The sequence below is a fragment of the Pimephales promelas genome, chromosome 14 (genome assembly GCF_988280905.1).
Source record: "Pimephales promelas chromosome 14, fPimPro1.hap1.1, whole genome shotgun sequence".
Lineage (NCBI taxonomy): Eukaryota > Metazoa > Chordata > Actinopteri > Cypriniformes > Leuciscidae > Pimephales > Pimephales promelas.
In genome coordinates, this window is record NC_142782.1 from 11,485,102 (window position 1) to 11,501,531 (window position 16,430).

Sequence of the window (16,430 nt, forward strand, 5' to 3'; positions counted from 1 at the left end):
TTGATGAAAACATTCCAGGATTTTTCTCCTTATAATGGACTTCAATGGGAACCAGGTTCAACCGAGGTTCAAACGACAGTTAATAACAGTTTCAGATGCAGCTTCAAATGTCTTTAAACGACACCAGACGATGAATAAGGGTCTTATCATGCGAAACGATCGGTTATTTCAAAGCTTATTCCAAAAATGTAACTTTTTCTAAGCACAAATGCTAGCCTTGTAATATATTGTGAGGCGCGTTTGCAACGTCACGTAATACGTAATTACGTTCAAAAGGTCACGGGCGACGTAGCCGGAAGTACAGAATCAAAATCGTCCGACATCGTTGTTTTACCTTTTGATTCCTTTTTTGTAAACGGCGTTTGAGTTAGTTTTCACGTTCAACCTATGCGTTCAACTTGTAAACACACTGACTCTGTACTTCTGGCTACGTCGCCCGTGACCTTTTGAACGTAATTACGTATTACGTGACGTTGCAAACGCGCCTCACAGAATGGAGAAAGGCTAGCATTTGTCCTTAGAAAAGTTACATTTTTGGAATAAGCTTTGAAGTTTCGCATGACAAGACCCTTATTCATCGCCTGGTGTCGTTTAAAGACATTTGAAGCTGCATCTGAAACTGTTATTAACTGTCGTTTGGACCTCGGTTGGACCTGGTTCCCATGGAAGTCCATTATAAGGAGAAAAATCCTGGAATGTTTTCATCAAAAACCTAAATTTCTTTTCGACTGAGGAAAGAAAGACATGGACATCTTGGATGACATGGGGGTGAGTAAATTATCAGCAAAAGTTTTTTCAAAAGTGAACTAATCCTTTAAGTCACCATGCAGCCATTGGCAGGTGTGGTATATAAACACAGTACATAAATAGAAGAGCGCAAAACATTATGACCACCCATATAATATGTGTAGCACCTTCTGCTAAAACAGCTCCACCCCCCCGAGGTGTCGACTTTAGACCCTGTGGTGTCTTAAATATAGTAAACACTCAAAATGAAAGTGAAATTCTACTGTATTTTATAAACATGTTGTTGACTGCTTTGCAAAGCTCTTGAACTTTAAACCAGAGCAAAACACGTGCTAAAGTGGCATTGATTCAGGAATTATTCCTACTTTTAGAAAACAAATTTTGAGGTATACTTCTTGTCCAGTGTATTTGTTAATTTCTGCATTCACAGTCAAGAAATTACAAAAGTTCATTGAATTGCAAAAAGACAAAAATGAAACACAAAAAGAAATGAGTGAAAGTAAACAAGTCAGCAACACATCTATCTATTCCCATTTCAGTTGTATGCGACTCTTAGTCATTCAATGGCCATTTCTTGCCATATGTGAGAGACTGATGAGTGTTAATGCAATGATTTTTCCAGGTAATTCCCCCGATCATCCCCATTACAACCCCCTAGTTAATAACCAATAACGCAAACTGTACTGGGGGGGCCAGTTAATGATGATGACACTGATTGTCCAAATTGTGGAATCACCTTTTTCTTACCCTAATCTGGCAACGTATCTCCGGGGATACAGACGTTTCAAAATGTGGCACATAACAGCCTGAACAATATACTGTATACCTTAATTTTCTTTTTCAGCATCTTGAGACAATGTTCATAATTAATTTATTTATTATATTTATTTAACAGGGACAGTGTATGGCATGCAGCCATACCAGAATTAGCTACAAGCTAAATTTCATCTGTAGTCCCTGGGCAGGAAAGGAAAACATACAACCAACAATCCAGCAACACACATAAAACCATAAAACATCATCATACAAGCTTCATGGAACAATTGACAATCAACAGACACATATATACCATAAAAACATCACACAAATCGCCTCTCATACAACAAGTTTCACATGATCAATGGGTACATGATTGTATAGATTTTAACCATAATTTCACTTTATATTTGAAACAATTGAATGTACTAATGTCTCTAAACTCCTTTGGGACTAAATTCCAGTGTTTAGAGGCACTGATAGAGAAGGCTGATCTGCCAAACTCATATTAGCAGTTGTATTGCAAAAGTAAGATTAATATGAAACTACTTTCCGCAAAGTCAGAATGTTCAGCTCCATGCATGGGCGGACATATTGGTTTTAGGCCCGACTGACAAAATACCCACAGAAATTTTTTAAATTCATGTGAACCAAATACTCAGAACTGACTCAACCATGAGAATAACAAGAGTATTGGATGAAAGTTCTTTCTCAGGCCTCCTCCATGCCTGTTTAATAGCATGCTATGGTCACTGTTATGACTATAGATAGCATACAGGAAATCATGCTTTTTATCAGTGTGCATAGAACGTGATTATCAATTATCATCACCACAATATTTAGGTTTCTTTATGACTTGTCAAGTTAGGTGTGGCTCCACACCTTACACACAGACACACGTGAGATGAATGAATGATTGAAGGACTAACTGATAAGCTGTCATATAGTAACCTTGACTCAAACACTCTAAAGTGAAAGTGAATTATGACTGTGCTCTGAATATGCTGATGACTTCTTTGCAAAGATCTTTGGCTTTAAGCCCACCAAAGAGTAAAATCCAAATTAAATTGCCCTTGATCCATGCAGTACATTTGAGGAAACTGCCTGAATTATATACACAAATGGCTCATTGAAATGGCTGGATGGCAAAAGTGAACAATTTACACTAATTTATCAAATTATGCATTTAAACATAAAATTAATCAAATGTGAGTTGTTATGTGTGGAGAAAACAGACCAATAAATACCACTTTATAGTATGCATTTCCAATCATGTGGTATAATTCCTCTTCTTCTTTGATGTTTTGTGGCAGTTGGCAAACCAGCTTTCGGTGCAAATTCCACCATGCACCTGCTATTGACTTTGAAGGAAAACTACTAAACAAAAAAATGTAAAAGAGAGAAAAGGAAAGAAAAAAGGAAACAACAAACATGTACATCTTAAATACACCCTGTACATTAATTCTGTGTCTTTGAGATATTTACATTCAGTATTAAACTTCTATTACTTATGAGCAGGTATTAAAAATGAAATAACTGTCCTTGTTTGATTTATTCTGAACAAACGTTGCAAAATATCTAATGATCTGATGATTTCCCACTCTTTGAAAAACACATTCTCATCCCAAGACATCATCTAACTGACGCTTTTGACCATACGTCAACATCCTACGTTTTAGGGTACCCTTTAGCGTCAGTTAGATGACGCAGGTAGGTTTAGGTCTGGGGTAGGGTTAGGATTAGATAGCATCTAACTGACATTAAAGGGTACCCTAAAACGTCGGATGGTGATGTATGGTCAAAAGCGGCAGTTAGATAACGTCTGCTTTAATACAGAATTGTATCGCTTCGGCGTAGCCAGGATTATCCCGACAACGATTATCTGTACAGAGGTAAAGGGAAGGAGGCCTTCAAAGGGAGGGACTAGTTGACACTTCAGGACTGCGTTGTCGTCTTGTCCAGACACAGGTCCTTCATCAGATCTGGACACGGCCTGGATCCGGCGGACTGATATTATTGGATTCGCTTGGGACACTTTTCTCCGTTATCTCAATGGTGAAACATTTATGACAACAAAACAGTTTTATCAATCAACACACACAAGAAATAAGGGTTTAATCTTAGCAGAGAGATTACAGGCTCTTGGGTGGAAGAGATCAAAATACCTGAAGTGGTCGTGTTCAGACCCTTTTGCAGCATTTTCACGTTTTAAACAGTTCAAGGCCAGACAGTGGCGGTTCTACTCTGAATTACACCCAGGGCGAGACCCCCTTCGAGCCATCACATACCGTTCATTTGAAAAACACAGTTAATAGAATCCAGTTATTTTGCCAGTTTAATCTAACTTTAAAGAGAGGAAGTAACCATTAGCGCATTGGTTATTGCCTTAAATTATATGCATGGCACACTTTTAGTTATGGCTTGTTAAACAATATTTGTCACGAAATAGAGTTTTTAAAAGTAGAAGGGTCTGAGAGATATTTAGTAACACAATACTTATCTCTTATCTCTTAAATAATTTTGAACAGCTCTCATATTAAACACTATCCAAACTGTTATAGACCTAAAATAGCTTTTGTAGCCCTATGTCACTCTTAAAATGTTAGAATGTTAGAAAATAGAAAATTGTACTTTGCATATAGGCTACTGTAAAATGACAAAGTTAATCATTATGTAAATTATTTTCATTTCATGAATATAGTGACCAACATGATCACATACACAAAAAGCCTAATACACAATCAATTCACCAAGTTAATAACATTAAAGATTTTTTTAAAGGAGTGTCTTTTATCTTACCTTGAAATGTAACGAATTTGCATGTTTTTTTAGTGAAAAAATTAAAAATATTAGACGGATTATTAGTATTACACAGTCTAATAATGACTATACCGCCACTACAAGCACCAAGGCAAAACTTGGTTATGTCTCATTTTAATGTAATCAACCAAAAATTTCTAGAAGAAATAGTTAGACACCTTAAATCTTCCACGTGCTGTCTAGACATACTGCCTTCAGACTTTTTTAAAACAATTTTTAGCTCTGTAGTAACAGATGTGCTGCAAATAGTTAATAGTTGGTTGCAATCGGGCATTTTTCCAACGTCCTTGAAAACCGCTGCCATTAAGCCAATATTAAAAAAGAGAACAATGGATGCTTCGATTATGAATAACTATAGACCTATTTCTAATCTCTCTTTTATAGCCAAGATTATTGAAAAAGCTGTGTTTACCCAACTAAATGAGTTTGTGACATTAAGTGGTCTTTTAGATACATATCAGTCAGGTTTTCGACCTCAACATAGTACTGAAACAGCACTAATCAAAGTTTTAAATGATATACGGCTGAATACTGACTCTGATAAAATAACAGTTTTGGTTCTATTAGATCTCAGTGCAGCATTTGACACTGTTGATCATAGAATTCTTATAGATAGGCTGGAAAACTGGGTAGGAGTCTCCGGAATAGTCCTTGATTGGTTCAGATCTTACCTGAATGGTCGGAGCTACTTTGTTAAGATCGGAAATTCTGAATCTGATAGGGTGCCCATGACATGCGGAGTGCCTCAGGGATCAGTTCTTGGACCGCTATTATTTAATCTCTATATGTTACCTTTAGGCCAGATTATACAGAATAATGACATTAATTACCATAGTTACGCCGATGACACTCAAATATATATGGCTTTTGATTCAGATGACAATAGTTCAATAGACGCCTTATGTCACTGCATAGAACAAATAAAAACCTGGATGAATCTAAATTTTTTACAACTAAACCAAGATAAAACCGAGGTTATTGTGTTTGGTAACAAAAATAAAAGAATAAGCATTATTAAAGAATTAGATTCTCGTGCCTTTAAAGTTAGGGATCAAGTGCGTAATCTTGGTGTTATGATAGACTCAGATCTTACATTTAATAGTCATATCAGAGCGGTCACCAAAACAGCATTCTATCATTTGAAAAATATTTCTAGAATTAAAGGATCGGTGCCTCAAAAAGACCTAGAAAGGCTTATCCACGCTTTTATTTCTAGTAGGGTGGACTACTGTAATGGCTTATTAACTGGACTTCCGAAGAAGACTGTAAAACAGCTGCAGCTTGTTCAGAACGCTGCCGCTAGATTATTAACTGGGACCAAGAGAATAGAGCACATCACTCCAGTTCTAAAAACTTTGCATTGGCTCCCAATTAACTATAGAATAGTCTTTAAAGTGATGCTTTTAGTCTATAAAGCACTGAATTGTTTAGGCCCTGAGTACATTTCCGAAATGTTTAAAAAATATAAACCTAACAGGACTCTTAGATCAATACACTCGGGTCAGTTAGTGGAGCACAGAGTTAGAACAAAATATGGAGAAGCTGCGTTTAGCATCTCTGCTGTATACACGACTGGAACAAACTACCGCAAGATATTAGACGTGCCTCGAATGTATTGATTTTTAAAATCTAAGTTGAAAACTTTTCTTTTCTCACAAGCTTATGACTGAGATCTTAAAATTAGCTATACTGTGTAGTTTTAAATTTGTCTATTTATTTTTTATTAAATCTTTATTATCTTTTTTGTGCATGTTTTGTATCTGGTATTTTTTCATGATGTTTTTACTTTCTGTAAAGCACATTGAAGTACTTTGATGGAGTGAATTGTGCTATATAAATAAACTTGTTGTTGTTGTTGTTACCTACTAAACTTAAAAAAAGGTTAACACAAAAAGAGATTTTATAAAAATATATACCTCATATTTCAGCATTCAATCATCTCTATTAAAAAGAATGAGTCAATAAAGATACATTCCTGACATTTATAATGCACAGTAGCTTATCTTTTATTATTAATAGTAAAATTCGGACCGATTTGCCCATGGCTGCCGTTGCTATACAACCATGCACTGGGCTCTCCACAATGACAAAGAAGTTTTAGTAGCTAATGTATTTCCACCACAGAAAAACGCTTGCTGAAGCTCTGCTAAAAGATTTCTTTATGGAGAAGAGAAAAAAATTGTTTGGGTGCACGAGCACTCCCATACTGAAAAGTTTATGAGCGCGCGCCTTCCCGTGCGCCTAATCGGCTATTTGAAATAACGGCCTCGAGCGCGCAAAAGACGCGATACGTGAACTAATCAAGAGACCCCCTTGACATTGCTTATGTGCACGGCACCTTCTCAGCAATTAGGGGCGCCATTGCCAATAATTGAATCGAAATGGTAAAAAAATAGAAAACCTTCGAGGCACAGAGGATTTTTTTAACTGCTTGTGCCGCCCCCCATGTGACATGAAGAAATGCCGCCCCGTGCGACTGCCCGGTTCGCCCGTGCCTAGAACCGCTACTGAGGCCAGACAAGTAGTTTGTTGAGGGTTGCTTTTTTTAGGGAAGGACTACCTACTGTACATGACTGCGCACATATATTCAAATGCGCATATGCGCATTTGAATATATGTGCGCAGTCAATGAACTCTTAATACGCATGTGCACGCCATCAGCATTCTCATAGTTTCACATTTTTAAAAGTTTGCGTAGTGAGAACTTTTAAGAGGTTTCTGTTAAAAAGATGTTGTCTAAGTTGCCCCTACACTGTTACCTTACCCGTTTTTTTACAGTAAAATACTGTAAAAATGCACTAAAACTCAAGTTAACTAAAAAATACAACTTATTAGTTTTAGTGCATTTTTACAGTAAATTACTGGCAACAGTGTTGTAAAAATGCACTAAAACTAATAAGTATTTTACTGTAAAAAACCTGGTAAGGTCTAACAGTGTAGGTTAACAACTAATGATCATTGCGACAGAAGTGAATCAATTAAAACAAACTTTAGGTGGAAAATAACTTTATTCTAGAGCTGTCATAAAGCCAAAACAATCTTTGTTGCTTTGATTTCCTATTATCACTGTAAAGCAGCTTTGGAACAATCTACATTGTTAAAAGCGTTGTATGCGTTGACTTGACTTGACAATACAGTAAAACTGCATATTTTAGAGTGAGCTTTTATTGTGGCCATGCATACCTGTGAAATGATCATGCTGTCTAATCAGAATTTTGATATGCCACACCTGTGAGATGGATGGATTATCTCGGCAAAGGAGAAGTGCTCACTAACACAGATTTAGACAGATTTGTCAAGCAGGGTCAAGCAGGTTGTGCTTCTTCTCTTTTTATCTCGCTGTCAGAAGACGGTTTCCCACGGATTTGTGGAAAGTTTTGATAAGATTTCGGGAAGATTCTGGACAAAAAGTGTTTTAAAATGTTTCATCAGACGTTTTTTTTTTCTTTTTTTTTCGGTTTCTAAGTTGGGTGTGTACATCACCAAATCTAACTTTATTAACATATCAGCAACTCCTAGAAACTGTTAGCTAGTCTTATTTAATATTTTTTAATACTTATATAATCTTTAATGTTTTTAATACTTATATGATATTTAATACAGTGTTACAACTAAACCGCCAAGTGTACAATGATAATAAAATGAAAACAGGGAGCCACATAACTTTTCAGGTTTGAGTATTTATTTATATATTTATTTTGCCACATTTAACTTTGTTGGACTTTCACAAACAATGTTGGAATTTACATTTTTTTCATTTGTTTGCACTGATCACTTGATTATGTATTAAAAAGCCCTTTTCATGCAATATACCCTTCAAAATGTGATTTTGAGCTTGTTTATTATTATTAATAATAATAATTGCGCATGCTGCTGCCACACACAAATATAATTCAATAGCAATTACAATATTTGATGATTTTATTTATTTATTTATTGGAAAACTGTGGAGCCCTTTCATATATCTAAACAGGTGAACAAACAATATCAAACTATACAGATAACATTGTACTGAATTATGTTACACACAAGTACAACTAACCCCTCTATCTGTTACAATTAACCACAAAGAAAGTTTTGGCTTCTGACTTCTGTCACTTTCAGTGTAACTGTGCGAAAATGGTAGGTCCTAGAAAAAAACTTGCATTTGTAGCAGAGATGTATGGAAGCTTGTTTCTGCCACTGAATAAAAATAAATAAATAAATAATTGCGATTTTTATCTCACATTTGCGAGAAATGAAGTCAGAATTGTGAGAAATAATGTCGCTTTTGTGAGAAAAAAAGACAGAATTAAGACTTTTTCTCTCACAATTGCGAGTTTACATCTCGCAATTCTGACTTTATAGCCTAACACATAGCTAATTGCGAGTTTATATCTCGAAATTCTGACATCTTTTTCATAATTATACAGAATGGCCACTCAGGTGAGAAAGACAGATCGTGGAGTCGATGCCAGTGTTTTAAAAAGAGCAGCTGAGTAAGTTAGGAAAGGTAAGTCAGTCAGGACAGTGGCAAAAGTCAGTGGCAAAAATCCCATGGAATCTGGGATATGTCTGGTTTACTTTGTGGACTCTCCATTGATGTAATGGTTTTTAAACTGCACAATCTGTATATTCTATCCTCTTACACTAACTCTACCCCTAAACCTACCCATCACAGGAAACATTCTGCATTTTAACATTTAAAATAATAATAATTCTGCATGATTTATAAGCGTGTTTACCCATTGGGACTCACTTTAGGTCCCCACAGTGACACAAGTCCAAATGAGTTTGTAATCAGGTTTAAGTCCCCACTGGGATAGAAAAACACGACCACACACACACACACACAAACATATGAATGAGCACATAAAGACATGCACACACAAACGCACACTTGTGCATGCACAAACCATAGACTGTCACAAACACACAAAATATGCATATACACTCTCCAAATTCACACATATTTTATTGTTGCAGCCATTAATTTAAAATAAAAATGTTGTTGTGGCATATGACTTGGAGTACCCTTAGTTGTTGTGCATTTTGTCTACCTGTTACAAATGACCCCAGTATGTGTTAACCTACCCCAGTGGTGGGGTAGGTTGTAACAAAAGACCACCTTGTATTCATGATCATCTCACAAAGTCTGTGATATTTTTGAAGAAATTTAAATTGTTGCAATTTGTAGTAGACAAAAATGGGTACTTTGCCTAAAAGTTTTAGACGTTTAGCTAAAAAAAAAAAGAGGTAGTTTTAGGTCATGAGAAAAAAAAAAGGTACAAAAGCTGTCACTGGGGCGGTACCTTTTCAAAAAGGTACACTTTTGTACCTAAAGGGTGCATATTGGTACCATAATTGTACAAATATGTACCATGAAGGTACCAATATGCACCCATAGGTAAGTGTACTTTTTTGAAAAGGTCCCGCCCCAGTGACAGCTTTCGTACCTTTTTTTTTTCTGAGAGTGATCCCCAGTCTCTCAATTGCGACTTCAGGCCATAAGGGAAACTTTTTTCCCCCTCAGAATAGTTTATCTCACAAGTCTGACTTTACAACACGCAATTTCGACTTTATATCATGCATTTCTGGGCTTATAAAACGCAATTGCGACTTTATATCAATCAATTCCGACTTTTATATCTCGCAATTGCGACTCAATATCACGCAATTCTGACTTTATATCTGCAATTTTGACTTTATATCTCGCAATTCTGATTTTATAACACGCAATTGCGACTTTATATCACGCAATTCTAACTTTTTGTTTTTCATTCTGTGGCGAAAAGAAGCTTCCGTAAGTTGCTTGTGTAAAAAAAAAAGATTAATAACTTTTTTTTTTTTAAATAATTGAGCCAAACCTAAAAGGTGTTAGGCTATGTCTGGTGTTTATAATTTATACTCACTAGAAGTTGAAAGTTGGCATTGGCCAACTGAAAGACAGTCATTGGCCATTGGAATAGCCATGGAGGTGTTACCGGCAACAGTAGGGCAAACAGCACAGGTACTAAATCCAATTTGATGAGCCTCTTTATTCGCTTTCCAAGATTTATACACTCCTGTTCCCCCAGTAAAGCTGTAAAATTTAGTCAAATTATGACTAAAAATCCAAATTATGTTATGCATTACTATTAGACAAAATAAATAAACCCAAATACTTTAATTTGCATACCAGTTAATACGTACAAAAAACGAATAGATGACTAAATATACCTAAAAGTTACCGAGCAGTTATTGCCTTCATCAATTCGTCATTCTCAAAGGAAACTTTCCAAAGCTCCGCCCCTAGTCCCTCCATCCAATAGTATCCCCCTGTTTAGGTGCAAACCAAAACACATGCAGTTAGAAAGCAACAAATGCCCCATGCACTAAGATATAGAAACTAATATAGCCAATACAGAAGATACCAAGAGCTGCTTAAGAAAACAGGATGGCAGAGAAAAAGAAAGGTAAGAAGATGACACTAGAACCAAATTGTAACTTTTCAACTAGGCTATATCACTTAATGAAAAAGCAATATGTCAAGCTTATAGTTCTGTTGGTATTTTTTTTTTAATTAGCATCTCTCTAAATGTGAATTATTTATTTTCGTTTTAAAAACGTTAACCAGCCAATTAATTTACAGTCATTCATACAATAAACGTTGTCAATAAATAAATCGATTATTAATTATATTAGTAATATGCGTCAGTAATATGAAATTATTATTTACCGTGAAAAATTATTACCATGAAATTATTTATTTAACATTGGAGAATCCGAGTTCGATAATAATATGCGTAATGTAATGCTTGAAACAAAACTTTTTCAAAACAGTGATTTTGACAGTTTACAGCCCCTGGTGGCTGTAAAGCGCTATTGCCGCCAGGAAGTTGAACAGCCGGGAACGACTAAGTTTGCGAATCGGTTCTTTTGAACAGAACAAAGAACCAATTAAATGCGAGTGATTTAGCCTATATATTGCTTTTTTAAGGTTCAATAAGGGTGTTTATTTTAATTTCACTTCAGGTTGCTTAAGACATGATTGTTAATTAGAATCTTAATATAATTTGCAGTCACTGTACATTAAACAATACTGAACTTAGATTTAATCTCTTTGCGAAGAGAGTGTGTGGTGTGTGCTATAAATCAAGCTGTCGTCGTCCTAAATGGTGATTGGGACATTTTTTTTTTTTTTTTTTGCCATTGGGATTACTAGGAAAATATTCCAAATCGACCCTAATTCACCATATATTTCAAAAAAAAATTCTCGGTTAAGAAACGCTCGTCCGATCTTTGGACGAGTCGTTCGAACCGCTTTTCCCAACCGGTTGATTCTGTTCAAAAGATTGATTCGCAAATATGACGTACTACTGTATGCTATGGCTAGGCTACTGGAAAGTCCCGCGAAAACACAAGTTGCAAAAAGGACAGAAGCATATCCGAACTGTCCACAATACACTCACTTAGGTATGAATTTCAAATGACAAACTCTTTATTTCTTTTCCAGAGAAAGTGAAGTGTGTGTGTCACGCGCACGGGAGCCTGAGAGCGATTTGTTTCCACTCAGAAGTGAAGGGTCCTCTGATAACACTGAGTGACGGGGGTCATCGCGTGACCAGGGACGGTTCGTCATTCTGTCACGGGGTGACGTTCAGCGGGCGACAGGTGAAGATACAGGAGAAAGTGCGCCTGAGAGTCGAGCACTGCGTGCGGCGTTGGCACGGAGCACTGCGGGTCGGATTTACTCATGTTTTGCCCCATCAGACAACTTTACCCTCTCTGGCCATCCCAGACTTGACCCACTCTCCACTGTTCGCGGCGGTGGTGGTTCCCGAGGGCATTTGTCGCCCTGGCTCAGAGATTCAGTTCTGGTTGAAGAAAAACGGCTGTCTTCGCATCCGGACTTCTGATGGCAGAACACACACAGAGCAAACCTCTCTGAACACCAAGTGGCCCGTATGGGCGATGGTGGACGTCTATGGACAGACCACGTCAGTGATGATGCTTGGTGAGGTTTACGATGTCTCATATGTGTGTTAGTGCATACAAAAGTTATTTTGTTGTGGTTGAAAAAAGCAGACTTTTGTTCTATATTTCTGGAATTACTGTGGTATACCACATCATCGCACCGCCATAATACTTCTCTGTTAGAAAGAGCCAGGTTTTATTTTATTTTATTTATTTTTTTTAATTTTAGATGCCAAGGAGTTACGTTTCTGCCAAATATGATCGGCAAGAATGGGTCCACCCTTCTTAAAATGTGGTGGCATGCTATTTATGAAACCCATTTAAACAGTTTGCTAGCAAAAAAAAAAAAATATATATTCTAAATTAAATTATTGGGTTGTATATTGTAATTATAAAGAAAATTGTGAAAAAATAATCTACAAATATTTATTATTTAAGGCGCATCATATTTTAGTTTAACAAAGGAAGAACAAAATAATCACAATTCATATCTTGATTTTTGACTGGTCTTTAGAAAGATTAATATATTAAATGAATAATATTAAAGATATAATAATTATTAGAATTGTTAATAATAGCGATATATACACTAGTATCATACGTGTTAAGTTTGACCGCTCTAAAAATACATTTAGTAAAATCTTATTTTTCTTTCAAGAGTTCACAGAACCCTTGCGGTGCCGAGGCTTAAGCAAACCAGGGACATATTATTTTTTTCCCCTGCCTAACAGTGTGTATGGTCTGTTTATCTGCATTATAGGTTCCAAAAAGAGATGTTGCATCTTCACCAGGAGGTCCTGTCCTGCTCTCACACACATCCAACACACTGAAGATAAAGAAATAAAAAGAAAGAAGGAACAAACGAGCACGCTGGAGCAGAGAAACCCTTATCTTGTCAACACAGGTAAGAATCACATAAGTGCATGACAGTCATTGTATGGTCGAGACGAGTACATGTAGTTTCAGCTCCTAATATCTTCTCTTTCCCCCCTCAGATCATGAAACACCTGACTGTGAGGAATGTGTAGTGTGTTACAGTGATGTGGCAAACATTCGTTTGAGCTGCGGTCATAAATGTGTTTGTACTCCATGCAGCATGAGGGTTTACATGACGTTTGGGACCTGTCCTCTGTGCCGTTGTCCCATGCGTTCCTTCAAACCATATGAGTAGTTTTCATCCCATTTAAACTGGTGGCCATATGGCCTGTTTGTTGAATGTATTTTGGACAATTCATTTCATTTCAGAATTGCTTTAATGTACAAAACTATCATTGCACTGTGCAAATGTTTTGTTTTTTTATCCTCCTAGTTGCACTACTTCTCATTTGTAAATTATTTTACATTCTGATTATTTATTGATTATAATATACTGTATTTGTGAAAATATCAGATTACATTCTTAATCTATGTAAATGTGTATGTAATATGATTTGAGTATGTATGTATTGTAAATATGTATTTATGTAATATGATTTAAATATATATGTATGTATTGTAAATATGTATTTATGTAATATGAACAATGTTTTTAATGTTGTATTAAATGCCTTTTACGTAAACAGTTTGTAGGACTGACTTTTTATGCTCATTTATTCGTCACCTCAAAGCTTAATGTCTTGCACTACTTGAACATTTCCGCCAGGTGTCAGTATTGTGAAGGAAAACAAAAACTCCCAACAACAGAAGAAACAGACAAAAATTTGATTAGGCATTATTCTAATCCTAATTCTTAACGACGCTCATGTTCAACATTTAATATGTAAGGCTCAGTTCTGCAGAAGAAGTCTACATTTAAAAGGGGGTAAGCTTTTTCCTTTAAAATAGTAGTTGGAAATAGTCAGGAAGGGTGGGGAAGAGGAATTACGGATTTGGGCGTGAGAAATGCAGTGTGTGCTAATAGAACGTGCTATATTTGGTTTCGTTTGTTTGCGTGTTTGCTGGCTGTTATATATTAGAGAGTCTAGAAGTTAACATTATAGTTTTCTTTTAATTTGAATGAATATGAAGGAATGCTGAATAAATGAGGATGAAACTGGTTTTTATGACACAAATCTTGTCAACATTGTGATGCATAACATTTCAACCAATCAAAATACGGTAGTAGCGGGGATAGTTGACATAGTGAAGTTTAAACAAGGTCTATAAGTTTTCGACTTCTTATTTGCAAAAGTGTTATTTGACAAACGTGTGTTTCTATAGTTATTCATTGTTTCCCGACATCTAGTTCAAAACGCTCTTAAGTTATAATAATATTTGTGAATCATGTCCTTCGAGTTAAAATTCCTAACATCCTATTTTCCTATATTCCCATTTTCTTTTAGCTGGTAGGTTAAAACGGAACTCAATAAAAATCTGTATATACCTGAAAAATTTAATTGAGGTAAGAAATATAACCAAATTTATATAATTTAACTAATTATATCTTGCTTATGTAGGACATGTTCACAATTTTTAAGTGTCCGTAATGGTTTTAGAATCTGTATTTTGAACTTAGGCTATATAATATTTATATATATATATTTTAAATATTTGCATTAACGAACAGGTGTTCCATTAATGTTGCCGGTGTGTGATATATATATATATATATATATATATATATATATATATATATATATACATAGATGAGACAAAACATTATGACCACCTACCTAATATGCTGTTTGTGCACTACCCACCTGCTGCTGCTAAAACATTTCCTTCAAATCCTGTAGGTTGCGATGTGCAGCCGCTGTGGATCGAACTTGGTCCAGCACATCCCACAGATGCTTAACTGGATTGAGATCTGGGGAATTTGGAGGTAACATCTTGAATCTTCATCATGTTCCTCAAACCATTCCTGAACAATGTGTGCAGTGTGGCAGGGGGCATTATCCCGCTGAAAGAGGCCACTTCCACCAGGGAACACCATTGTCATGACGGGGTGTATCTGGTCTGGAACAATGTTTAGGTAGGTGGCATGTGTTACATCCACATGAACGGCCGGACCTAGGGTTTCCGAGCGGAACATTGACCCGAGCATCACACTCCCTCCATCGGCTTGTCATCGTCCCAAAGTGCATCCTGGTGCCATCACTTCTCCAGGTAAATGGAAGGGCCACATACATGGCCCTCCACGTGATTTAAAAGAAAATGGGACTCATTGGACCACATGACCTTCCTCCACTGCTCCAAGTTGCAGTTCTGATGGTCATTGTAGGCACTTTTGATGGTGGACAGGGACCATAATGGACATTCTAATTGGTCTGTGATTTGTGCCACAGTAGACCTTCTGTTGGCTCGGACCAGACAGGATTGCCTTCATTGTCCTTATGCATCGATGAGCCTTGGGGGCCCAACACCCTGTCACCGGTTTGTGGTTTGTCCCTCCTCAGACCGAGAGCAACCCACAAGCCTTGCCATTTCAGAGATACTTTGACCCAATCGCCTTGCCATAACAATTCGGCCCTTGTCAAATTTGCTCACATCTTTATTTCTGCCACTTTCTCCTGCATTCAACGCATTGGTTTCGAGAACTGATTGTTTGTTTAGCATCTACCCAGAAATTGAAGTGAGCCTGTTGTTAGGAGGTGATCAACCATATTCGTTGACCTGTGACTGGTCATAATATTTTGGCTCTTCGATTGTTATAACAATTTGTTACCTTGGAATATTTTTGTGTTTCCATTTTTACTGCGCAAGAATATCAGAAAAATCTTAAAAAATAGGTTGTTTAATGGCCATTTTGTCATTGTGACAATTTACAGTACATAGTGTCACAACAACATGCCCCGTAACTGGAAAATGTCTTTGCTAAACTAAAATATTAGCACATGTTCAATGAACTATGTTTTTTTTTTTTACTGGGCAATAATAGCAGAAGTGTTCAATAGCTTTTTTGAAGCCAAGATTCTTTCAGGTCAAGAAATGCAGTTGTGACAAAAGTGTTACGGTCCGTCCTGCTACTTCCTCTGTTGGGTACATCAGATCATAAGAATGAATCTGAAATTCACAGACGTTCATTAGTACAGTGGCCTTAAATGAAGTGAAATATTTACTTAATTCTAATGGAAATCTTTTGTACTTTTTCTTTTATAGAGTGGTGCAGGTATGAAGCAGGAAGACTAATTCATTCGCTGCTGATTCCTTTGAGATTTTCCAATTGGGTTTTATAATGTCTTTTTTAAATGTAT

The 16,430-nt window shown here is 36.4% G+C and overlaps 1 protein-coding gene and 1 long non-coding RNA gene across 2 annotated transcripts in view; both read left to right on the plus strand.

Annotated features, from left to right (window-relative positions):
- The first annotated feature begins 10,646 nt into the window (after positions 1–10,646).
- On the plus strand, positions 10,647–13,814 carry LOC120486604 (E3 ubiquitin-protein ligase NEURL3). The gene is made up of 4 exons (XM_039682746.2): positions 10,647–10,757; positions 11,798–12,298; positions 13,019–13,162; positions 13,254–13,814. Exons 1-4 carry the CDS (start codon positions 10,739–10,741, stop codon positions 13,427–13,429), a joined length of 840 nt encoding a protein of 279 aa, XP_039538680.2. The 5' UTR covers positions 10,647–10,738; the 3' UTR covers positions 13,430–13,814.
- A 144-nt stretch (positions 13,815–13,958) lies between these two features.
- Positions 13,959–16,430, plus strand: part of LOC148973678 (uncharacterized) — a 44,016-nt gene continuing 41,544 nt past the window's right edge. Inside the window, exons 1-2 of the long non-coding RNA XR_016146473.1 lie at positions 13,959–14,059; positions 14,973–15,208. This is a non-coding gene — a long non-coding RNA (uncharacterized LOC148973678). The remainder of the gene's footprint in view (positions 14,060–14,972; positions 15,209–16,430) is intronic.

Excerpts from the sequence above, each read along its gene's own strand:
- LOC120486604 (XM_039682746.2), top strand. Across the intron at positions 12,299-13,018 it reads CACGTCAGTGATGATGCTTG|GTTCCAAAAAGAGATGTTGC; the intron begins GTGAGGTTTACG and ends TCTGCATTATAG. Across the intron at positions 13,163-13,253 it reads CCCTTATCTTGTCAACACAG|ATCATGAAACACCTGACTGT; the intron begins GTAAGAATCACA and ends TTCCCCCCTCAG.